Source organism: Arvicola amphibius, chromosome 9, assembly GCF_903992535.2.
Source record: "Arvicola amphibius chromosome 9, mArvAmp1.2, whole genome shotgun sequence".
NCBI lineage: Eukaryota > Metazoa > Chordata > Mammalia > Rodentia > Cricetidae > Arvicola > Arvicola amphibius.
Genome location: NC_052055.2, coordinates 87,394,300 through 87,421,003, shown reverse-complemented (window position 1 = coordinate 87,421,003; position 26,704 = coordinate 87,394,300). Strand labels below are relative to the sequence as shown.

At 39.7% G+C, this 26,704-nt stretch overlaps 1 protein-coding gene across 1 annotated transcript; it reads right to left on the bottom strand.

Moving 5' to 3' along the window:
• Nucleotides 1-1,442: 1,442 nt before the first annotated feature.
• Lgsn (lengsin, lens protein with glutamine synthetase domain) lies at nucleotides 1,443-25,933 on the bottom strand. Its single transcript, XM_038344309.1, has 4 exons — nucleotides 25,904-25,933; nucleotides 17,706-17,838; nucleotides 8,728-8,894; nucleotides 1,443-2,636 (listed from the first exon to the last, which is right to left on the bottom strand). The coding sequence occupies exons 1-4, from the start codon at nucleotides 25,931-25,933 to the stop codon at nucleotides 1,443-1,445; spliced, it is 1,524 nt and encodes a 507-aa protein (XP_038200237.1).
• Between the last annotated feature and the right edge of the window lie 771 nt (nucleotides 25,934-26,704).

The following is a 26,704-nucleotide window of genomic DNA, read 5'->3' as shown; positions in this document are numbered from 1 at the left end:
GGGTAAAAACAGAAAGGGAAGGCAAGACACCTGCTGTTGTCCTCCACAGAACTTAGCTCCAGCTTCCATAGACTGCTTTGGCTTAGTCTCTGGCTGAACTTAATAACAGCAACACATGCAACAGAGAGAAGGCTCAGATAACCACGTTGATTTCCACTGTATCTTCCCACCTGACACCTTGAGCTTTAATTACAAAAAGGAGCTATGTGTTCTGAACTTCACTTCCTTCTCGTCGTGTGTTAGTTACCTCCAACCCTTATTCCGTCTGTGGATTTTATTGTTTCCAAATACCTCTTCTACTAGAAGAGGAAAATAAGCTAACAGTGAAGGGCACACTGACTTTCGCCGTTTACTAGATGCTAAGAACGTTAACAAGAGGACTGGAGCTAAATTCTAGTGTTCTCCTTAAGTGTCCGCCGTCTGAATTGAGACCCCAGTCAGTTTTAATTGAACATAAAATCTCCAATTTGATCCTAAGCAGTGGAAGTGCTTTCATTTGCAAGTAAGTAGATATTGAACCTGCTCCCAAGAGATGCTAAATTTCGGTGATAAGTTGCAATATTATCACAATCAAAGAAAGACCTGGAACATTTTCTGGTCCCTGGAGAAACACCAGCCTCTTTGGCAATGTAATTAGTAATTTAAGTATGCGTTGCAGCTGCAGTCAGAGCCCGAGCTAAGCAGGCAGTCATTCTCCCTCTCTGTGGAGCAGAGATGTTTCAAAGGGATGTCTGCTTTCGGAGAGTGGAACGAAGCTGGCAGAGCAATCCAGGCCCCTTCCACCCTTCCTTCATCACACGTTGTTTAGAGAAAGGCCTCTACCACCTTCAAGTCTGACCTCATGGTTACCTGATTCTTTACCCTGTGGTTTGATTCCAGTGAACATTACAGCCTTGGACCACCCCTGAGCCTTTAGAGAGGTGATGGAGAAGTGTGAAAACCAAAGAGAGAACTTCTAGGCTTGTCATGTCCTACTTTGTGCAACTTGACATCTTTAAAACCCTCATCGTGATGCAAAGTTGACCTCAAGGTGTTTTCATTAATAAGATTTTGCTCACATATCTGTCTCCCAGGTAGGCAAAGCCTATGTCTGTACTTGATATTGTTTCTTCCTCTCACCTCAGTCTTTAAAATTCTGCTTCCTAATGTTTACATCTGTCTTTAATATGTGAATATGCAGCAGTCCCCCAAACACTACCCCGGCTAGCAACACAAAGGAAATGATAGACTGTCAGGCTGAGTAAGTTTGTGTATGCTGCTTCACCTCAAATTTATTGTTTATGTCTGAGATCAGAATCTCAACAGTCCCATTTTATCTCCCAATGATTGGGGGGATGGAGAGACAGAAGCCTATCTAGTATTGTTAATTACAAAGGCTCAATCTTTTCTTTCTAATAGGTTAGCTACTTGTCACAATGTCCTCTCTAAAGCTGAGTCCCATCCTATATAAAATACTCCAGGAATTTATTTCCCTCTGCATCCGTTTCTTCATTTTCCAATTCATACTTCTTCATGGCAACAAAATAGCGAATGAAAGTTTCTCCCAGAGCCTGCTTAAGACACTGGTCTTGCTCCAGGGCCGTGAGGGCATCTTCCATCTTCAAAGGGATCTCAGAAGGTTCTGGTTGATAGAGATCCTGGCTCTCATCTGAACTAGCATTATCACAGCTCTGAAGTCCATCCAGGCCTGCAGCCACAGTGGCGGCCAACACCAGGTAAGGGTTCGCGGTGGCTGAACCTAGTTTATTTTCTATTTGAGTGCCTTTGTCACCGTGACACTTAATGTTCAAGGCACAGCTGTTGTCGTTGTATCCCCACGTGGTGGGCACACTGTCCTTCAGGTCTCTGCTGTCCTTGCAGTAGCGCTTGCGGCAGCTGAGAGCAGGGGCCATCAGGCAGCTGAGAGCAGCGGAGTGCTTCAGGAGACCTGCCAACCACTTCTTCCCCGTGAGTGTAAGCCGCTCCACCCCGGAAGCACCGCAGAACATGTTTGTCTTTCCGCCGACATCCCAGACACTGTGAGATAAAATTCCTGAATTGCAGAATCCGGTCTCCATCGCAAGGCTTGTTACATAGTTATATCTCCTGGCCACTTCTTTGACACCCGTTCTGAGGGTAAATGCGTTGTCGGCTGAGCTAATGCCAAATTCAGGGAGAAAACAGATCTCCATCTGCCCAGGTCTGGTAGAAGACGAGAAGCTCTCCACGTTGGCTCCAGTGTGATAAAGGCCGTCAACCAGCTCTTGCATGAAGGGCTGGTCATGGTTACTCAGTAATGTTGAAGCAGGAAAGGATATGGTCTTCGAATTAATCACTTCGGGAACACCAAAAATACAGAAATCATAGATGAAGGCAGACAGCAGGGAGAAGCCGGCATCCTGCAGCTGGCGCAACTGCCTCTTGGCGATGTACCTGGGGGAAGTCAGCAGAGGCTCACCCGTCACTGTGAAGGTGTCACAGATCACCCGAGCGGTCCTCTCCGCCCATGGCAAGACTCTGAAGGTCGACAGCTCTGGCATGAGGACGATGTCACTATTGAAGCATGTGGCTCTTATGTGATTCACCTCGTTGTCCTTAGGGCTTAGCATCAGTTCCAGATAACCACGGGGCATGAAAACACCGTGGATCACTTTTTCCTAAAGAAGAAAAAGATAAATGAACTAGGTTCTGAAACATGAAGACAAGACAGGGGAGAAAATCTTGGTAATAAGAAATGTAAGCTTAATAACTGTGAGGTAATATTAACTCTCAGATAAACTTTTTAAGATTCAAAATTAATATCCAAAAATTCAACATTGAAAGAACTATTTTTTCATAAAGACCTTTTTACAATTTTTAATATTCTAATAAAGCTTTGATAAGCTCTTAAATGTGGGAAATAACAATAATAAATACTTCACATAGCTGTAAACAAATGCTTTAACAATGAGGAATGGGACAATATAGCAAAAGACAAGGGTTTATAACATTATGGAAATATTTTAAAGTATTACAATCAAAAATGCTTTTACAATGCATTTTATTTCATAGTACAGTTTCTAAGACTCGGGTAAGGCATTTCTTTGACTTGTTTTACAGGATTTTATTATTTACATATATATATATATATATATATATATATATATATATATATATATATATATAGGTTTTTCGAGACAGGGTTTCCCTGTAGTTTCTAGAGCCAGTCCTGGAACTAGCTCTTGTAGACCAGGCTGGCCTCAAACTCAGAGATCCGCCTGCCTCTGCCTCCCGAGTGCTGGGATTAAAGGCGTGCGCCACCACCGCCCGGCTATTATTTATATATTTTAATTTTACTTTATATTTAAGGGGTATATTGTGATCATCTCATATATGTAAACAATGTTTACTGACCACATGGTTTCCATGGCCTCAGATTGCTGATAAGATATATAACGGTCATTATAAACTATGTTCCCTACATAAAATTAGAAAGGTGCCACACCTGTGTTTGCGTACTCATTAGCCAGCCTTCCTCCATCTCCTCTTCCTTCCACTTTCCCAGCCTCTTGGAATCACCATCCTATTTAGATCAACATTCTAGCATGCACACGTGAAAGGGAACATGTGGTATTCGTTTCTGTGCCTGACTTATTTCACTTAATTTAATATGTATGCTCCAGTTTCATGCATTCTGCAGCAGACTAAAGAGCTAATTCTTTTTATGTCCAAGAAATGCATAGTTTATTTTTATTTTTCCACCTTTCACCCACCAATACTAATCGAGGTTGTTTCTATATCTAATCCTTGTGAATAACGCAGTGACAAGTAGATCCACTATGTGATCCTGCTCTCTCGCTTCTAGGTGAATATCAAAAAATTATATCAGTCTATAAGTAAAGCCTTCGTTGTGTTTTATTCTGTTGTCACCTCCAGCTGACTCTCGGAATTCTGCAGAAGGAATCCTACATCTTTGTTGTGGAGGATGCTTGGGTCAGACCAACAGGTCACAAGACAGCTATCTCAGACCCTAAGAGCCAGGACTTCTGGGAGATCTACTCATCCCTTCACTTGTACAACCCACGTAAGAATTATCGTCTTGATTGTCTCACGGAGCCCTAGAAAATGTTTCTGTGGTTGTGAACCTCTACCTCCAAAGTTACAGTTTCCAAATGTAGTGTTCAGGTTCATGTGATCTGGGTGTCAGCAGGTCAGATCACTAGTTTCAGCTCTTTTATTAATAGTTAGAAGAGTTAAGCAAGTTTCTGGATGGTATCAGTCAGCATCCATGTCCATAATACAAGTGTTCAACTAGACAGCTGCTGAAACCCTTTCCAGCAATTTAGCTCTTAGACCCAACAGGCTTAGCCACGTATTTAACTTGACTATGTATCAGGCAGCAGAGAAGGCATGAGATTATAAAGTAGGAGAGATGCATTTGAAAAAAAAATAGAAATTGTAGAAGAATCTCAATGAGGCGTCACATGGGTGGAGAAAAGACCCTGACTATCAAAAGTAGTTCATAAACTCAGTGAGCACTGTGGGATTAATGCAAACACCCTAACTCTCCACAAGGGACATTAGTTTGTTCACGTCATCGGCAGAAACCAAAAGAAAGACTACTGTCCAGGACCCGCAAATCTGCAAGACCGTATGGACTGGCTCCTTCATGACCTGTCAAGGGCGACTTTGGCCTAACTGATCTAAGTCTGTGCTTTTCCCCTGCTCTTATTTTTTGTTTTCTTTTTTTTTTTTTTTTGGTTGGTTAGTTGAGACAAGATCTCACCCAAGCCCAGACTTGCCTTGAATGCATTGTGCTAGTCTGGAAATACATAGTCCCATTGCCTCTGCCTCCCAAGTGCTGAGATTACAGGTGCGCACCACCATATCCAGTCCCCAAATTTGCTTTTACCAACAAAAAGGAAGGGACTCACACACTTTTTTGTAGTACTACACGTAAATGTTATGCATATCCAAATGCCTGTGCACACAGGCTCACAACTTCCACATTGTGAGATTTCTATACGGAATATTTTAATACTAAATTTTACTGAAAAATAATGTTATTTCCCTATTTGATTATTATTAGTTCAAAAATCTATATGGTAGTTGTGTGTACCTAAAATGAAGGGTAATGCATTTTATTCCTGAAACCTCTGAGAGATCACACAATCCAAATCTGTATTGTATTCCCTTTGCTGTGAACCGTGGGAAGCAGCTGGTCAGCACTGGACTCCAGCAGTCCTTTGCAAACTAGAAGAATAGTAAAAAGTCATGCTTTGTTCTTTAGGCTATTTAATTGTGGGGTTCAGAACACTCTTTTTAATATACATACATTCTCTTTTCTTTATACATTTTCGGACATGCATCAGGATTTAAACCATTCTCCATTAGCTGTGGGATATATTTAAACTTCTGTTTGAATAGCTTTGTCCAATACAGAAAATTATCTTAAATTATATATATATATATGGTACTGGAGCACTGAAATGGCTACATACTTCAAGACGGATCTCTCTGAACTTGATAGAAATTCTTGCAGATTAAGTTAGAAGCCTATGACAGCTCTTATATGGAGCACAATGAAGGCTACCTTTTGAAACAACTGACAAATTGGTTATGAGATCTATAGTAATATTTCACATTTATATTAAATCTAGGATAAAACCCACATTATCCACATATAATTTAAACCAAATCAGCCCTTTGATAGATCAAGACTCTGTAAGTTTGTGAAAGGTTGAAGGTGCTAATGTCTGTAGGGCATTTTGTTGAGGGTCAGGCACATTGGAACCTTTCTAACCAGTGGAGATGCCCTCGAATCACAGGCCGCCTCTTTGACCTCTTCCAGCAGTATACCAGCCTTTTCCTCAGTTCTCAGAAGAAGAGCTGGATTTTTGTTTTTAGAAAATCAATGCTTGCACTTAAAATAGGAAGAAACATTTAGTTCAGATACAGGATAACAGGAGGATTGAAGCTGTGCTGGAGGCAGGAGATTCAGAAAAAAATGGCAGCACTGAACTGCTAAGTGATGGGTCCCAGGCTCATGTCTTTAGCAACCTCAGGCACTGAGGTTGCCTGGCTGATTTAGTCTGAAAAAAAATTTCTCTATATTATTCCACAAATAAAGACAGATTATGTTGTCGCCGCTAGTCATTCACAGTCTAGCTTAATAATTTCAATTTAGCACTTTATTTACACAAATAAAAATGATTTAAATGTATACTAAAAATCCCAGTGCTGAGAAAGGGATGTGAACATGGGCTCCCATCCTTAACCAAGATGTTATCTGAAATTGACACCCACTTGCAAAGAAAAAGTTCATTTTTTCAATTGTGTCTTTCTAAGTATATTACCCATGCGTCAGGGTAGACTCCATCTTAAGAACTATATGCCCAGCAAAAAGGAACTTAAGGAGACTTTTGTAGATTTTTTTTGTCTCCAATTTCTTTATATGGGAGGGTGTTTTTTTCCTGTCTGACTGGTGTTTTGCTTGTATTTCTTGATTTTCATTTTTGGTGTGTGTATGAGAGGGAGAGGGTTTCTTGTTTTCTTGGTTTAGTTTTCTTTGCTTATTTATTTTGTTCTTTAAAGAGGGATAGAAAAGGCATGGAGCGTGGAGAAGGGAGGGGGATCTGGGAGGTGTTGGGGGGGAGTGAAGCATGATCAGAAGAGATTATATTAAAAATTCGATAAAAAAAAATCTGTTACTTTTTTATAAAGCCACATATAAGCTATTGATTTCGTATTTTTGCCAAAGAAATTTCTCATACATAATTTTATATATGTATGAATTTATATATGTGTGTGTTTACATACATATGAAATTATATATGTATAGTTCAGATTAACTTATAGAAATGAACTTATATGTTCACAACAACATAGCCAAAATAAATTATCTAGCCTTAGATCATTAATATTTGTGATAAAAGTACTCATGGTTTATACCTTCAAAAGTTCCAACATCAATTTAAAGAGTTTTATTTCACAATACATGCGCTATGGTTATAAAATTAGAATAAAAGAACAATGAGCTAAGGCTATCATAAAGAAAATTATTCGAAAATGGAGGCTAAGAATAAGCAAACCAATGAAAAAGAGATGTGTTGACTTGCATCAAATTCTCAGGGTAAAACAGTTCTTTCCAAGACAAGGCAGGAAGAAAAAGTCTTTCGATACGTGGAATATTGAACAAGAAAACTAACGCTTTCAACCGCAGTTTCAAATGCAGACATTTTCTTCTATGTCAATGAAATCAATCTTCAGCAAATGTGAACGGAAGGATCAAGCTCTATTTGGTGGAAGGGTGTTTCCTGGAAGTACTAGAGTAGTGTTCTAAGTGTTTAGTTTTCTAGAATCACTAGTGAAATAGATGGTTAGAATCTGGTGAAAACAGAATAGCAAACAGGTTTATGCTCAGGGCAGTGTCTAAAACGCCAATTGTGTTTTATCGCTGGTTAAAGGAAATTCATGTGAATTATCGAATTATCTTCTGGTCCTGCCCATAGCAATTTCACATTTTCTTATAATTTTCTTATAAGAATTAACTAATGTGTAGAGTTCTTAATTGAATGTAGAAGAAACACTATCTATAGGCTATTTACAGACAAGACCAAATACTTTTAAAAATCATTGATTGATTGATTGATTGATTGATCAGTTGATTGATCATATGTGTATTGAGCAAGCATGTGTGTAAAGGGGTGGTCAGAGGACAACCTGTGAGAATCAGTTCTCCACTTCCTCCACACAGTTTTGAGAGATAGAACTAGAGTTTTTAGTGGCAAGCACCTTTACCTTTTGACATGCCTTGCTGGCTCCCAAAGAACTTTTTAAGAAAGAAATTTAAACTGTTCAAATTTTTAAAAAACTACTTTGAAAATAACCCCTTTTACCAACACCAAGAAAATATTCAATTTGATACTAAAGCAAAAAGATATGACATATTGAAATAACTGTCAAGCCCAGTGGCATGAGTCTGGAATCTAAGCTACCTGGAAAGATGAGGCAAGCAGATCATGAGGGCTAGGTGAGTCAGGACTGTACAAAAGGATCGTTTATTTTTATATGCATATAAATGTGTGTAAATAAACAAATAAATATAATTCCAGGATGCTTTAATTTTGTATTTTCTTAAATATTGGTACCGGCTGATATCCCTTCCTGATAAACTTGATGTTTAATAATCCCAACAAATCAGTCACTAGAATAAATACATGCTATAAGCTAAACAAAACAAAGCTGGGAAAAAATCCTTAAAGGTATCCACAAATGCAATTTTTCTTGATATCACTATTTTCAAAACCTAATATTCATTAAGTCATCTAAGGACAATTGGGGATTTTCATATCTGAATTACTGCTGAATGGATATGATTTTTATCTAGCAAATCATTTCTACTTAATCATTTCTACCTTTCATGTTTGCTCTTGGGTCTTGGGTTGCAATTTCCTCATGTCAAATAAAATATAATCTTTATAATTGCAATATGAAAAGAGAAGAGAGTTCTGTAGAGTAAAATTATTCAAGGCAGAAGTGCTGAAATAACCAGTCTTAATTAGTTTCCTATTTCTATTGGATATAGGAATTGTGGGCTCATCTCCTTGGGGAGCAATAATGTGGGGAGGGACAAGGAAAATAGCAAAACAAATTATTGCTTTTCAGCTCAAATTACTGTGTAGATTACAAGAAAACGCAGATGAATCCTAAAGAGTGTTTGCTTGCAAATGGTCATGAAATCACACTCCTCATCACTGGGAAACTCACTTGAAAAAACTGTGCAGGGATGCTCTTTGATCTGGAGACACCGTGCAAGTCCGTTGCTTCAAAGCGTACAAACTGGAGGTGATTTTTGGCCATTTCTTGTTTAATATGTTTCATTCTCGAAGAAAGTTGAGGCGGGGTCATAATCTGAGCACTGTCCCTGGTGTTGTCTGTGGAATAATAATCTGAAGTCACTAGATCAAGATGGACCGAAACAGCCAGATAGACATGGTGCGTAGTCACACGGTTACAAACAAGAGAAACATATGTCGGTCACGTAGATCATAGCTTCACACAGAGATTTTACCTCTCTTTTACCTGCTTTAGAGTAATCCCAAGAGCACTGTCTAAGCGTCTAAGGACTCTCAGAAACTGTTCATCAGTTAGGACGTGTCAGCCTAAGAAGATGGGGCTCTCTCAGTACTTGCTGAAAATTGCTCATGGAAAACAGCAAGAAAAGACCGAAAAACAAAACAACATAAAAAGCAAGCAAACAAACAAAAAAGCAACCTTTGCTTATGAAGACAATGGACGTCCTGACAGCATTGGAGACAAATGAGTTGTCTGTAAATGCCTGTCCATTAAAACTCTGGGGCTTCTTGGATTAACCTGTAATATGTAAACTGTAAGTCCCTATGTACTTGGAAGTAAAATCGCATGTTTATTTCCTGATGTGTTGGCTCCTTTTTCCTTTCCTTTCCTTTTATCCTTCTCTTTCCTTTTGTTTTCCAGTAGTTACCTTCTGCCTTTGTAACGGCATGTGAGTCTTGGAGGTGCACCGCTCTGTCAAATTTTACAATTATTTAAATAAAGAAAGATATCAAGAAAAGAAAGTGGAGATGAAAACTTGGGAAGACATGGTCAATTTTTAAGTCAGAAATACAATAAAATGAATTTAAGATAATCTGAAAATTGTAAAACTGTAAAGCTAGGAAAGACTTTGGAGACAAAGTTAGTGTAGCCATTCCATCAGCCTGAGTCCCAGAGAGACATACAAAGCCAACTAAGTCTCTCCCCTTCTCTCTCTCTCTCTCTCTCTCTCTCTCTCTCTCTCTCTCTCTCTCTCTCACACACACACACACACACACACACACACACATACACACACACCACACACACACACAGACACACACAACACTGTCAATAGAGAGGCTAGAATCTAGTTTTCTGGGTTTCCCGTAGGTGTCTTGTTAACAGGGCATGAATGGACAATAGCCCACAGACAGAATGGCTGGGTCTACAGTATGCATTATAAATGCCACCATCAGGACTTTGGGGGAGGGTGGCAGAACACAGAGACTCAGCACAAATCAAGACCCCCCCCATATCCTTCCTTTGAGGCCTGGCAACCTTCCCACCCTCTCCTTGTCTCTGCTTCTCCATTGTTAAAATATTACCGACTTTGTGGGCTTGTTATGAGGATTAAACAAGGTATTTAACAGCACTGTGAGTCAATAAGCACTATGTAAGTGCTACTTAAACACACAAGGTATGAGCCTAATTACACTAACTCCAGTAAATAGTCCCATGATGGTGCCCACATTTGAACACCCATCAGTCTGTCACACCACTTCCATCAAACAGCTATAATTTTTAAGTGATAACTGGGTATCAGTTTTCAAGATATAATTAGGTTTTAAAATAAGCATAAAGATTGACAGCGTATAAACACAGATTGAACAGATTTTAAATACACGAAGCATGAGGAAAACAAATTACTGGTTCTGCCTATGCACATCTATTAGATAAAATGTCCTGTCACTGATACGACTGACTACTCTGGGACTCATGAGGGTTTGTAACTGCCTTCCATTTAATACAAACAATTAAGCTGTAGCAATTAGAATGTTATAGGCTTAATTAGCAGTTGGTGTGTTCTCACCTCACTCTGAAACACTGGATGTTTAGCCAAACTTGAATAACGCTACTTATATAAAACTCATAAGCAATTTGCAATATGAAGGTGTTCAAATAACCAGTATTGCAGACATCATAAACAACTCTGTATATGCTACCAACCAGACTCTTCTCTCCTGCAAGAGAAAAGAGGTCATTCCAATGTCGCACCAGTGATGGGATGGCAGGAAGCTTTACTGGCTATTTGCCTTATCTGTATCTTCTATACATCCTAAAATAATGTATTGCTTTATATGTTTTTCTTGACTTTCGTTTTTAATTTCTAAGCATACAAGCTAACAGGTTTCATTGTGACTTTTTTTCTTTAGACAGAGTTTCTCTATGCAGCCCTGCTTATCCTGGAAAGACTGGCCTTGAACTCAGAGATCCAACTGCCTCTACCTCCCAAGCACTGGCATTAAAGGTGTGGGCCACCACTGCCCAGCTCATTGTGACATTTTTTAGTCATATGTGTCATTGCCCTTTGCTCTGTTCACTGACTTCTTCCTTGTCTGCCTAATCCCCTTTCTTCCCTCTAAACGTCCCCTCTTTTATTTTACAATGAAATAAAATATTCATCCACTTACAGGCAACCACTCAAGGTAGGTATTTTCAACATCTACTTTTCAAACTGCTTCTATATCTAAGAAGTAGTCAGAAAGAGCCCTGCCCTCAAAAATACCTTAAATTACAATCTGGGGAAACTATAGGCATTAAACATGTCATCAGAGAGAAAGGTGAGGTAGCTTGGTGAGATGAGGAACTACAAAGACTAAAGCATAGTCATCTGGAATAGTCATGAAACATGACTGCACTGTAGACAGGTCAACCCCAGATTCATGGGGAGCCCATCCATGCTGAGCAGAGGCTGAGCAATGAGCACATGCCTTCATGTTCTAGGGCAGTCACAACAGGTGCTGAAGATAGAGTGGCTTAGTAGAAATCTATATCGTTTCACCTGAAGACTAGAAGTCCCAGATCAAAGATATTTGGGGGATGTTTCTTCGGAGGCTTCTCTGTGTGACCTTGAGTTGATGATCATCTTCCAAAGTCTCCCAGTGATCTTCTCTGTTTGAGTCCCTGCCTTAATGTCTCCTTATAAGTACGGCGGTGACACTGGGTATATTGTACCTCAATTGCCCATTTAATGATCCCGACTTCAAAGGCGGTCTAAGGTGCCGAGGGTTAGACATATGCGAATTTTAGAGAGGTATATTTCAGCTAACTGTATCATCCCCTCTCCATATTCTTCAGCACCCTTCATGCCATGCGCTTGCCGTGTTTCAGAGTCACCTGTTTGCTGTCTAGATGTCATTCTTTTGCATATCACCCCACGAGAGCGGAACATAGTTCCGCCTGCTGCCACAGCTTTAGTACCTATAGAGATGTCAGCCACAACAGGCATTGAGTAAATTCGCCTCTAGTGGCTGAGCATATGCATGAATGAATTAATAAATATATCCTTTATGATGCGACCTTGTATAATTAAGTAAAAACTGACATCATATATTTTAGAATGCATAGCGTTAGTAGCAATTTTTTTTTCATTTAAAAGGTCACTTCTTTCACAAAATAGGAGAGCCTGATCTAACCTAATTTCATTTTCAAAGCAACAACTCATCTTGCTGTATCATAGTCTGAATTTCTTCCCTTCAAATAAATCATATTTGTTACTTCCAATTAAGCCTTTCGGTCAGTCTTTCTCAGCTGTGCATGATGAATAGCAGGCAGATAATTACCAGTTCAGGGGCTCATTTGTTTTTCTTCCAGTGTGATTTCTGGAAGGTGCTCTCCTATCCTATCCCCTCAGAGGACTAATAAATTACATCAATGCGCCTTTATAGAGGAAGTTTTAGTGCTTTGTTTAGAGGAGAAATAGAAAAATAAAAGAAAGGAAACCTCAGTGCTCAAGAGCATCTCGAAGGCCTTGGAGATGTGTCATCTGCATTCTGAGATGATGAGGATATATTCACTTCCCAAGAAAGCTACCCTGGCTTATAAGAGATGGATTGAACAGGAATGTGGGCTGGCTCAGTGGGTAAAGGTGCTTGCAGTATAGCATGATGTTACGAATTTGATCCCTCTACCCTAGGATGGAAGGAGAGAACTGACTCCCGAAAGCTGTCCTCTGACCTCCACATGTGTTCCATGAACACACGTGAACACACATATCATATAACACACACTAATGGTAATATAGCAAGATAAATAATTATTATTTATTTAAACAAAACAAATACAAATTCAGAAATGGGGACAAACACCTATAAAATGCACTCTGTAACACGGGCAGCTTGTTCCTGGGGTTCTGCCCACCCTATCTGAAGCCCGTGGGCCCTCAGTCATGTGGACGCCATGTGCAAGAAGGCCATGAGAATACCTAGTTAGAGTGATGAAGGCCCATCTTCCAGGCACAGTGTCAGCCACAAACAGTACTGCAGAGTCCAGGTAGCACACTAACCAGGTGCCAGCCATAGAAAAGGTGTACAAATGAATAAATGGCAAAATAATACGGGAACGAAGAAACTAGTCTTTAAACACTGAGTTATTTTTGGAAAAAAATCTCAAAGCAGTTGAAAAATGACTTATCAAAATTGCTTGTACTTATTTGAGGGAATGGTTTTCCCATTTATTTTTATGTGCTATCCTGGTGGTTTGTTTGGAATTACAGGCTGTAAAAGCTTAATCCATCCTGTTCAAAAATGGTGCCCACACTCCTAGTCACAGCTACGTACAGAGAGAGTAAGAAGCACAGTGGGTTTCGGTTTAAGATTCAAATGGCTAAATTCCATCTTTATTTCTCTGTCTGAAACTAGAGCATAAAAATCAAAATATGCAAAAACATATAAAGCATGCATCAGATAGGCAACATGGTCACCGTGCTTTGTTAGTCTTCCCAATGTTTAGAACCCTATTTGACTCTATTGGAAATATTTAGTTATTAGGAAATTTTATGTAATAAAATTTTGAGTTCAAACTTTTCCTAAACAAGATCTGGCAATGCTTGCACACTTCACCACAGTACCACTGGCTGGAGCCCTGAGGTAGCCTGAGTGGCACGACCATCTCCTACTTCATGGGGTAACAAACAGCTACCAAACTCTCATTTTAGCACAAAAGCAGCCACATGCGACACGTATTTGCAAAAAGCATCCACGAAGCTGAATCTGGCCAATGAGCTATAATTTGTTGCACACCTCATGTTCTTATCCCGGCCCTCCACTCTGTCATTGGTATTGTTTGTTCCTAGTATGCAAAGATGGCAAAATGAATTTTCCTCGCTCCATAGAGTGCACAAAACAAGGCACAGAGAACATGAGGGGTGAGAATTGCTGCAATTCAGAGTTGTTGTCCTTAACACGGGGAAGTATATTTAGCACTATCAAGGCAAGCTGTTAGAAGCTTGAGAACTTTCTCCAGCTGGAGGTAAATTAGATGGTAAATTGGACGTGGGAACAAAGGGAAATTCAGACAAATTCCAAACAGAAGCATCCAGGGCTTTGCTGCTCCCTCAGATGTAAAACCAGAGAAACACTTCTGAGAGGAAGGAACCCCATTTTACAGGGAAGCAACCTAACCAGGACCTGGGTTCTCTCCACATCTTAAATGAAATTGGATGTGAATCTGTGGTTTTTACAATGCTGTTTGTGATCAAGAGTGATGCTAACAAAAGGTAACTAATACAGATGGACCCTCATTGTGCTCATTTCTTCTTGGGTTCTGTGAGCAATAAAGATGGGAGACGGGAAGGGTGAACTGTGTACTTGTACCCCGGGAGCTCACTTCACTGCACAGTTCATAAAAGGATCCACCTATCGTTAATTTATGTATTTATCTATAAGTTGTTTGTGTTTTATGCCAAGAAGTCAAACAGCATCATTTGTGATGATGACTTTGTACACAGTCCAAAATAACCCTCAGAAGAACTGGAAACAGAGTTCAGTCACATGGCAGGTACACCATATTCCAGTAAAGTCCCTGGATATCGATACTAAAATGAGTTTACCTAGTCAGCCAAACACATTGACCAGTGATGGTGTTATGTCTGCTACCACTAGGAGAAAACAAACCAATAGCCATGTTTAGTACCTAGAGTTTATCTCACAGATGGTTTTAGTACTTTATGTTATAAAAGTTTTTATGTTATAAAAAAAAGTGTGGCTGTGACTATAACAGTTTTCATGACTTCTATTTGTCCTCTTAGTAAATAAGCTTAGAGAACCCTAAAATTAATCATGAAACACTCTACCACTGATAATTGTTGTCAGAAGTGAGAACAGTATGTTACACCCCATTTCTCTAACCTCATACCCCATTGTATTCCTATTTTTCCAAACCCTATTTCTTTAACCTTTTCTTCATAGGTTTTCTCACACAAGAATTACCTTTTTTTAACCAGTTTCTATCTCTTGTATCCAAGAGGCTGTTAAACAACACACTCATGCACCAGAATAATTATCCAGAAATTCAGAGACTTTGAATGGCAGAATTTTAAGTTTAAAGAAGACTTGAGTGCTCTCCCATGACAATCCCCTAACTTTCTAGATCCGTAGCATAAAGGGTAATGAAGCTGCAGAGAGTGTTATAAACACAGACGTAGACATCCTCTTGTCTTGTATCCTGCCACATTACTGAAGGTATTTATCAGCTGTAGAAGTTCCTTAGTTGAGTTTTGGGGGTCACATATAAACTATCATATCATTTGCAAATAACAGAAATTTGACTTCTTCCTTTCCAATTTGAATCCCCTTGATCTCCTTTGTTGTCTTATTGCTCTAGCCAGAACTTCAAGTACTATGTTGAATAGATATGAAGAGAGTGAACAGCCTTGTCTTATTCCTGATTTTAGTGGGATCACTTTGAATTTCTCTTTATTTAATTTGATGTTTGCTGTCAGCTTGCCGCATATTGTTTTTTATGTTTAGATATATTCCTTATATCCCTGATCTCCCCAAGACCTTTATCATAAAGGAGTGTTGGATTTTTCAGCAGTAGAAAACAGTGACATCTTGAAATTTTCATGCAAGTGATTGGAACGAGAAAAAAACATCCTGAGAGAGGTATCCCAAACCCAGAAAGATGAACATGATATGTACTCACTAATCAGTGGATACTACTGTGAAGCAAAAGCTATTGAGCCTATAGTTCATGATCCTAGAGAAGCTAAGTAACAAAGTGAACCCTAAGAAAAACATGCATAGATTCACCTGGAAAGAGGGAACAGACACGATTGCTTGACAAAAACATGGGGGTAGGGAATAGGAGGAGGATGGAAGGGGAAGGGGGGAGAAAGAGAGGGAAGGAGAGAACTTGAGAGAACAGGATAGTCGAGATGGAGTGAGGACAGAGATGGAGAGCAAGGAAAGAGATATTTTGATTGAGGGAGCCATTGTGGGACTAGCAAAAAAAAAAAAACAAAAAACAAAAAACAAAAAACAAAACTGGCACTAGAGAAATTCCCAGTAATTCACAAGGATGACCCCAACTAAGACCCTAAGCAATAGAGGAGAAGGTGCCCAAACTGGCCTTGCTCTGTAGTCAGACTGATAAACATCTTAAGTACCACCATAGAACCTTCATCCAGCAACTGATAGAAACAAAGGCAGAGACCCGCATTAGAGCACTGGACTGAGCTCCTGAAGTCCAACTGAAGAGTGGGAGGAGTCAGAATATGAGCAAAGAAGACCATGATGGGTACACCCACTGAAACCGTTTTCCTGAGCTAATGGGTGATCACCAACTCCAGCTGGACAGGAAAGGAAACAGCACAAGTCCAAACTAGTCCCTCTGAATGTGGGTGACAGTTGTATGACTGGGGCAGGCTGCGGGTCCACTGGAAGTGGCACCAGGATTTATCTCTACTGCATGTACTGACTTATTTGGAAACTGTTATCTTTGGATGGATACCTTGTTCTGCCTAGATATAGTATGGAGGGTCTTGAACCTTTTCCAAAGCAATGTGCCTCACCCTCTCTGAGGAGTGGATGGAGGTGGGGGTAAGTTGAGAGAATGGGAGGAGGGGAGGAAGTGAGAACTGGTATTGGTATGTAAAATGAAAAAAGATAGTTTGTTTTCTTTTAAAAATATATAAAAATAAATAAAATAAAATTTTTAGAAAAAGAAATCCTTTTGTCCTGACTCTGGGGCTGGCATTTTCACCATCAGCACATTGTCTCGACTGCAAAGGTAGACTTGGAAACAGTGGCTAGACACCCTTCCCTCCAGAATCCTTTCAGGTAACAGCTTACCAGCATTGGGGTTGAACTCCACATCAGGAACACTGGCTGAGGTGCTGGCAAGTGATGATTTTACCACTGGCTTCTGATCCCGGACATCTTTGTCATTGTGGGAGGGACAAGACTCAGAAGAGCCAGGTTTGTTCAGATCTGCTGTTTGGTTTCCTGACCTTTCTATGGTGATAATGGGAAATGTCAAAACATGTTAGAATTGTTTTCAACTGTCTTTAACACAGCTTGGAAAGAAATGTTAGAAAGGATACCATTTCCTACACAGTGACATGCCAAACAAGGACACTAGGTGTGGTCTGTCCTAGATGCAGACTGTAAGGAAGTATATGGTCTGAAATTAAAAAAAAAATTAAAACAATAATAAAACCTGTTAAAGTCTGCTTTTTATTGTTACCATGAGCTAATAATTCCTTTTGTTTCTTCTTTGGAACACCGGGAGTGACCTTGTTTATACTGACCACCATTTAGCACTATTTCAGATCTGTTAGAGTATGGTTGGAATTTCAGCCTGTGGATAGAAATTCTCCAGACCTTTCCTGTGGTCTCGCAGGTCCTTAGCCATAATCTTCACATTCCTTCTCGGTGCAGAAGAACACTTCTCTCCCACTCTGCTTTGCATCTCCCACCCTACACCCCTCTCTTGGATTCTAAATACTTTGATTGGCTATTTCTATGCAGTTAATATAAGTTATATTTGCCATCCTTCATGTAGCGATACTTTGCATCTTTCTGTCCTTTTGCATCTTTAGAAGACGAGAAATGTTTTATACAAATGAACATGAAATAGAAACTGGCCATTGGCCACACCACTCATGGAAGGTCACAGTAGCCACATACCGTTGAAATTGGCCATGGTGATTTCTCCCCCAGCCGCTGAACAAAGATGTGGCTTGGTGACTCTTTTCCTTGTCCTTCTCAACTTGTTCATCCTGCTGCCTTCAGTTTCATTACCTTCATCTTTTGCTGTGTCCTGTCGTAATTAGTAAATAAAGACCCACATAGCATTCCTTGCAAGCAGCTGAACCGCATGTCAAAGGTGTGTGGCAGTTGGACAGTTGGGTTTAAATTGAGCACAAGGCAGTCTTTAGAGGAAGTAAATTATCCCTTCCAGTGACTCAAAGGGACTGAATTGTCTCTATTGCCTTTGAAAATCGTTAAATAAATTAGGCTCTTGTCTAACTATCCAGTGTTTCTTATTTATACTTCAGAATGTTTTCAATTGTTTAGTCCTTAATAACTGGTCAAAAAACCTATTTCTTTTTTTTAAAAAAAAGTCTAGTATTTATTAATTTTATGTTTTCTAATCTTTGGGTTTTTTGCCAAAAGAACAGGACCTGAAATCTTTGGATTCTCCTCCTTTCCCTCACCCTCCCTTGACCTTCCTCATCCTCCCTCACCCTCCCTCGCCCTCCCTCACCCTCCCTCGCCCTCCCTCACCCTCCCTCGCCCTCCCTCACCCTCCCTCACCCTCCCTCACCCTCCCTCACCCTCCCTCGCCCTCCCTCACCCTCCCTCACTCTCTTTCATCCTCCCTCATCCTCCTTGCTTCTCTATTTACTTTGATTTAAAAAGGAGTTTCATTCACTTATGCCTTTTCTGAAACTTGACTTTTTAAACATTTTTCATTAGTGCATGCAAGTGAGCTTCACCGTGTCATGCTCATACATGTACGTAATATACTTTGTCCAGGTGCACCCCCCTGCTGCCCCTCTTGGCTTCTGTTCCTCTCCTCTTGGGACTGATTTTAAATATATTAGAAAGTCTCACTCAAGTTACTTCAAAGCTGGATAAAAATCTAAAATACATCAAAAGGAAAATAGCCAAAATAATCTACTTATAACTGTTAACAAGAATTTTCAGGCAGGGAGTTAGGCAGTGAGCAAGGTTGGGGAGGGGTACTCCATTGCTGTCAGTTACCCCTTCAAGCATGGGATACAAAAGTGGTCACCAAAAAGGAAATTTTAAACTAGTGTTTTATTTTAGGATGTGTGCGTGCGCACACTTCAAATTTTGGCTTGAAGGGTGAGGAAAGCGACAAAGTCAAAGCAAAGGCTATTCTAAATGTTTTGAGCCATTGTCTCTACAGAGAGCAGGTTCGGAAGGGCTCATATCTGGGGGAAAGTTGTATGAATACATATCCAGAGCAGTTGCAGGCAGAGCTGTACCAATTTATCATAGAACCAATTCAGTCTCTGAAAACAAACAAGGGATTTTCTCTAGTGGAATGTAACTATGATGCATTATGATTATTGTTATCGGGTGAGAGATACTTCATGAAACAGTCTTTTTACTTTATTAATTTTTAGGTTAGCATACAAAGAAATGAGTTTTATAGATCATGTTTTCTTGTAATTTTATGACATCAGAAACTGTAGTCTTATCACTTCAGATAGTCTTATATTTGATTGTATAGGACTTATTAGGATAATTTATTTTTCCTAATACTTTAGGATGTTATTCAAATATTTACATAAATTTCCCAGTATGTTTTTGATAAGATCAAGCAGTAATATTGGACATGCGCTTATTTCCAAAATTGCGTCACCAGAGATATACTATTCTGCTTTTGAATGTCTTCACATGGACATATCTCAGATATTTACAGAAGTGCTGTTTTTAAAAGTATGCATGTATCTCTGGATTTTGATCAGGCTGACATTTGTCTTAGTCTGAGCTTCTCAGGAATTCTCTCAATTTATAGATTGAAGAAATTATGCGAAGCGAAGGTTAAGATACCTCCAGCTCCAAACAACAATGTTAACTGAATAAACACAAGTGTCACAGCATGCTAAGTTATACATATTGTCACACAAATTTCCGGGCATAGCCCCTGAGATAAGGATTCTCCAGTTTAAAAATGTTCACGGCCACAATAGTCCATGGAAGGTGACATTCTAGTAAAAGTAATCTTATTTTTCCAGATTCTATTCTTCTTCAAAGCCGAAGGATCCAGTCAATTCTCTGCCCTTGCGTGAGCCAACCAAGAGGGAAGTTTTTGTGACAAAAGCAGGAATAATTAATGAGGTACCAACTTGAAAAATCCAGCAGTAAGAGTCCCAAACACTGAAGTGTAGGCATCATACTTAAGAAGCTTCTTTTTTTAAAGGAGAATTGGTCCTAATAAAAAAAATACACTTCATTCTCTCTTTTGAGTTTTCTCTTCTATGCTAGGTAGATTGACCATTGCCATAATAGCTGAAACAAATGTACTGAACCCACAAGCTGTCTCACTACAGTACAATATTTGAATGATGACTTGGTGAAAAAAACGACCAATACATAGTCCTTACAATATGACCAGGAGAACATCAGTTATTATCTTTATCACAAGAACACAAAGAGTAGGTGATTTTTCTCAAGGTCATCGTGATAGACAAGTAAGAATTCAAACCTAAGCCACTCTGTTGGGGTGCTTTCCTCAATATCTCAGTCAAATATATGACCTAAATCAAATTCCATTCCTGTTATATAATATTACCTATTGAATTCATTTAAAAATGCTTTATTTGTTTATTATATATTCTCTTCCAGTAATATTTTAAAGTACTTTTTCCTGTGTAATGGTTGAAACCTCCCTAATTCTTGTCACTAGAAGCTCTGAAGAGCAGCAATGCAGCCTGCCATAGTTAAGGCAAAATCAAAGATGTAAAAATGAACCATGATTCACAAAGACTCTTGCAGTGCGGTTCAGGCATTAAAGTGTTTTTATAGAGCAGTCGAAGTCCTTTATAATATGTATAATGAGGTTTTCTGAGGTCACCATAGGTCAGGGACAGCAAACTCTAATGCCATGATAACAGACAGAACCAGTAGACTGGGACTGAACAAAGGCAGATGTTCCCTCTAGGAAGGAGCTGACATTGGCTCTGTCTGCCCAATGCCTGTCAAAGTATCGTCCCAGAACTGTCAATCCTACACATTGCCAAAGCATTCCAAAGACAAGAGTTCAGTTAGTATTTTTATCTAGTATAGAAAGCACTCAGTTTTGTCCTGATGTTTTAATGTATATATAAGTTTGTACCATGCTCATATTCACCCCTACTTCCTTCCCCATCTCTCCTGCCCCAATCTTTCAGAAAAACATGGATTTCTTTCCATTATACTTTTCATGATTTCTAAATGTTGGGAATTAATTTAACATGAAAGACAGGGGATGAAGAAGAAAAGTTTCTCAACTCTCTCACAACTGGAGAATGTGTGACTGACTCTACTGGGCTTCTGGGTACAACAGGATGGTGGTAGCTCTGTCTTTCTCTCTCCTAGAAGCTTTACTTAGTGTGACACTGAAAGACAAGGAAAACTCAAATACCTCATAAATGCATGAGTGGTAACAGTTTAGGAACACATTACAGAGCTGGAGGAGTTGGTTCAGCAATTAAGAGAACTCAAGAAACTAGACACTGAAAAAATCCAATTAAAAATGGAGTACATATATAAACAGAAATTCTCAATAAAAGAATCTCAAATGGCAGAGAAACACATAAAGAAATGTTTGACATCCTTAGCCATCAGGAAAATGCAAATCAAAACAACTCTGAGATTCCATCTTACACCTGTCAAAAGGGCTAAGATCAAAAACACAAATTACAACTTTTGCTGGAGAGAATGTAGAGGAAGAAGAAACACTCCTCCATTGCTGATGGGAGTGTAAACTTATACAGTCACTTTGGAAATAAATATGGAGGTTTCCCAGAAAACTGGGAATCATTATACCACAAAACCCAGCTATACCATTCTTGGGTATGTACGCAAAGGATGCTCAATCATACCACAAGGTCATTTGCTCAACTATGTTCATAGCAGCATTATTCAAAATAGCCAGAGTCTGGAAACAACCTATATGCCCCTCAATTGAAGAATGCATAAAGAAAATATGGTATATTTTCACAATGTGGTATTATTCAGCTGTTAAAAACAATGACATCAGAATGGAAAAAGATCTTCACCAACCCCCCATCAGAGGACTGATCTCCAAAGTACAGAAAGAACTCAAGCAATTGGGTATCAAAAGAACAAATAATCCAGTAAAAAAAAAAATGAAGTACAAACCTAAACAGAGAACTCTCAACAGAGGAATCTAAAAGAGCTGAAAGACACTTAAGGAAATGTTCAACATCCTTACTCATCAGAGAAATGCACATCAAAACAACTCTGAGATTCCATCTTACACCTGAAAGAATGGCCAAGATCAAAAACATTGATAACAACTTATGCTGGAGAGGTTGTGGGGAAAAGGGAACACTTATGCGTTGCTGATGGGAGTGCAAGCTGGTACAGCTCAGTATGGTGATTTCTCCTCAAGATCCAGCAATACCACTTTTAGGCATATACCCAAAGGATGTTCAATCATGCCACAAAAAAGTGTGCTCAGCTATGTTCATAGTAACATTGTTTGTCATAGCCAGAACCTGAAAACAACCTAAATGCCCCTCAACTGAAGAATGGATAAGAAAAATGTAGTACATTTACACAATGGAGTACTACACAGCAGAAAAATATAATGACATCTTGAAACTTTAAGGCAAATGGATGGATCTAGAAAACATCATATTGAGTGAGGTAACCCAGACACAGAAAGACAACTATCAAATGTAGTAACTCATAAGTGGTTTTAAAACATAAAACAAAGAAAACCAGCCCTCAAATCATAATCCCAGAGAACCTAGACAACAATGAGACCCATAAGAGAAACATATATGGATCTAATCTACAATGGAAATAGAAAAAGACAATCTCTTGAGTAAATTGAGAGCATGGGAACCTTGGGAGAGTGTTGAAGGGGAGGAGAGAGGCAAGGATGGGAGCAGAGAAATATGTAGAGCTCAATAAAATCAATTTAAAAATTTTTAAATTGACATCAGGAAATTAGAAAGGGATCTATAGAAAAAAATAATCATTCTGGGTGAGGTAACCCAGACCCAGAAAGACAAACATGGTATATACTCACTCATAAGTGGATATTAGCTATAAAGTAAAGGATAACCATGCTATAATCCACAGACCAGAGAGGGTAGGTAACAAGGAGGGCCCAAAGAGAGACAAATGGACCTCCCTGCGATGGGGATATAAAAGAGACCTCCTGGGTGGACTGGGGCAGGTAGACATGGGAACTTGAGGGATCTGGTTAGGAGATGGATGTGAAGGGAGAGAATTGAAAGGAATGGGGGGATATTCAGGGTCAGGTAGAAAACAGATATGAAGGAACCTCCAACATATCTACAAGAATGACCTCAGCTAAGACTCCTAGCAATTGTGGATTCCTATCCTGAACTGCCCATCTCCTGTGATCATATTGGTAACCATCCCAATTGTCATCAAAGAGCCTTCATCCAACTACTGATGGAAATAGGCACAGACACTCACAGCTAATTAGGCCAAGCTCAGGGAATCCTGCTGAAAAGAAGGAGGAAGAATTGCATGGGACCAACCAAAGCGCTCTACATGTATGTGACAGTTGCGTGTCTTGGTCTATTTATGGGACTCCTAACGATGGGATCAGGAACTGTCCCTAATGCTTGAAAGGCTCTTGGGAACCTATTTCTCATACTGGGTTGCCTTGCCCAGCCTAAATACAAAGGAAGGTGCTTAGTCTTATAGCAACGTGATACAACATGCTTTGCTGATACCCATAATAGGCCTGCCCCTGTCTGAACAAAAACAGAAAAGGAGGAGTGGATTGAGGGAGCAGAGGAGAGATGGGGGGAGAGAATAGGAGAATAGAGAGGTGAAAATGCAGTTGGGATGTAAAATTAATTAATGAATGAATTGATTTTTAAAAGAGAAACAGAAAGAAAAGGGTGTATGCTGTTCTTTAAGAGGACTTGAGTTCGATTTTTAGTACCCACTTCAGGTGGCTCACAATCACATGTAGCTCCAGTTTCAACTAATTTGACACTCACTTCTGCTCTGCACAGGTATTAAAACACACATGTGTGCAGACATACACATGTATATTTTATACATACACCTAAATAAAAATAAAATCTTTAAAAAGGAAGAATATACCAACTATATGCCAGTTCAGAGAAAGATGAGATTAGCCCCAAGTCTCTTACCTTCTAAATGTTGATACCAAGATGTGGACCCAACTAGTAGAATGAAGGGGATCAAATATTTAACTGAAAGTAAATGAACTCTGTTGATGAGAACACGAATCATCACTGTGGGAGTCCAGGGTGCTGAGAAGCTGGAACTAGAGACTAGAAAGTCTTCTACAAAATTACTCTAGTTAATTGAGTGATTGGGAGTTCCCAAAAGCCCCAGGGGACCAGAAGAACAATTGAGAAAGATTTTCAACTTTGCTTTATTTTCCTAAGAGAGGAGCCATCTCAGCTGTTCTCAGCCCGGTCCATTTAGAAGTATGTTCCTCTTATCAAGTAGTTAACTACGTAGTTTTCACTGATTGTGCCATTGTGTTAGACAATCAGTGACCGGTGTACATTAACTGTTGAAGAGATAGTGGCCATGGTTATCATTACCCAGATACTGTGTGTCTCCAAGGCTCCTCCTTAGGAAAGTGCTTCATTCTGTGTTACCTCAGGGGCCAACCTCAGGATGGCCTTCAGTGTCCTATCTGAGCATCTCCAGGTTCTCAACACAATAAGCCAACAGACACTCTCAGGAAAGTGAGGGCATTAAAAGCAGTGTTAGGATTCTCAGAGGGATTAACATGGCCAGCATACTCTTGTATGGACTCTAAAGTAATTTTGTTATTAAGTAAATGGGGACTAAAGACATATCCCAATAGTAGAACATTTTTTTCAATCTTAAAAAGGCCCTAGGTTCAATCTCTATCATCAGTGAAATGATCATGAAATGATCATGAAATGAGCAGATATACTATTTTATTAGTTCAGTCATTATACAACAAGAGAACCTAAACTAAGCTTGTATAAAACTAAGCTCATTTGAGCTGACAATGAAGTATGTGGAAAACCAGATTGCAATGGCTGAACATAAGCACAGGAAAGCAATTGTGTTGATTAATTGGCACAAATAGACAATTCTAATTCGTCTAACATCAGAGAGTCTCAAAATTCCACAACAACAGGTTGATTTGATCTTGGACATTTCCAGAAGAGCAGCCTTTCCCACTTCTGAAGTCTCTCTGATCTGGTCCATCAGTCATTTCCTCATCTCCAGCATCCATGAAGAACACTCTGTATCACAAGTCATTTATATGGGCCTTATTTTACTCATCACGGTGTCCCTTTTGAACCTCACTCCTGTGGCTTAATATAAGTCTGTCATTGTGAGTTTCAGCTTGCTGCCTTGATCAAATTAAAGAGCCTTACCCTAAAGAAATTCTGTCAAGCATTAAATTCAGACCCTAACTGAACCTAAAAGTTTCCCTTCCAATATAGTAGCCAGTGTTATTTAGGTTCTAAATATCACTGGTTTTATTCATCTACTTTTAATTTTCTTTCATGGTTCCATTTTTAATGCCAATACTCTCAAAATCCTCCTTTAAGTCCCCCGTGTAACCATCATGGTTTGAGACAAAATCATCAAAGCATTTGCCAAGCACTCTAATTATACTGATGGTGAGTTCATGAAAAGCAAGTTTTTAAAAAAAATGACTGTCAGCAAGTGGAGACTCCTTGAAGTACTGGAGGTGGGGGAAGAAGTATGTGGAGGGCACAATGCTGAATTCCTCGCCCTCAGAGTCCTTCTTTAAGGGAGGGGGGCTGCGACAGAGTGAGGTTTGAGAAATGCAGAGACTATTCCTTCAGCAGTAACCAAAATTTGAATGAAACGTTACAGCCTTCTTACTCGTCTAAAGCCTAGTGCCTGACGAAATCATTTTAAGTGATTGCCCAAACCCAAGCAAACCTGGCTGGGTGCAAAGTCCAAGCTGTTGAGTTGTTAGAAACTGACTGAGGAAGAGAAGTGCACTACTTGGCAAACTTCTCGAAAGCAGGCCTACAGCAAGCCACAGTGCCCTCATCCCCACCCGTGCTCGGAAAATTTACACCACCATCAGACCTTCGCTGTCAATATTTTGGCAAATACTATTTTAATTATTAGCGCCCTACCTCCTGTGGAAGGTCCCCTTCATCCTTCATGTCACACCTTTTGGATAAATCGGCTGTGGAAATCGCACTCCCTTCAGCGATGACTTAGGAGGGCGTTTATATGTAGACCTCCAACAAAAAGGCAGCACATGACAATCCCGCGGAGATTCTTTCCAGGGGGATCCAGCAGGTAATAAAAGATAAACATCCCAGTGTGTGGAAAATGCTCTGGAATCGCCTGATGGCAAAGGCTCATGGATGCCTGAATCCCTGCAAACAAAGGGACACAAAGCTTAAAATCGTGCTGGTTGACTTTTGTCCCCGTTCCAACCCAGTGGATTGTGTTATACAACAGTTGTATTCTGGGATGAAATCTATTGTTGTAATCAGACGGTGAAACATTTTTTAGACAGCTATGGTATCAAAGCCCAGACAAAAATTCAAATGGAAAAACACGGCTGTAAGTGACCTAGATTCGTACCAAAGGCAAAGACGGTCTCCTTTGTATTTCACGCACTGGTTTTCCACTGTGGGAACCTTCCTGCCTCCAGCTTATGCTGGCTCTTCGTTCTGCCTCCACAGCTATCTTTAGCCTTTCTAACATACCCCAGGCCATCCTCGTGTCCTCACTGTACATGAAGTCTGCAGGTTATCTGCCCCACAGAACCCTGGAAGCAACCCTAACTCCAGCAGAATCAATGAGGAGTGCTTTCTCTGTAGGACTCAAGAGGATAGTGCTTCCTTCCATCTATATTCCAACTGCAAATATAGCCACACCTATATTGGCTTGCTAGGGCAAACACAGAAAGTGTCTTCTGAATC

Coding starts and splice junctions, on each gene's coding strand:
- Lgsn (XM_038344309.1), bottom strand. CDS start 25,933: ATGAAGGATGAAGGGGACCTTCCACAGGAG. Junction 8,895..17,705: donor CACCATGGCCAATTTCAACG/GTATGTGGCTAC, acceptor ATTATTCCACAG/ACAACACCAGGGACAGTGCT. Junction 2,637..8,727: donor TCCCTGCACAGTTTTTTCAA/GTGAGTTTCCCA, acceptor TTTCTTCTTTAG/GAAAAAGTGATCCACGGTGT.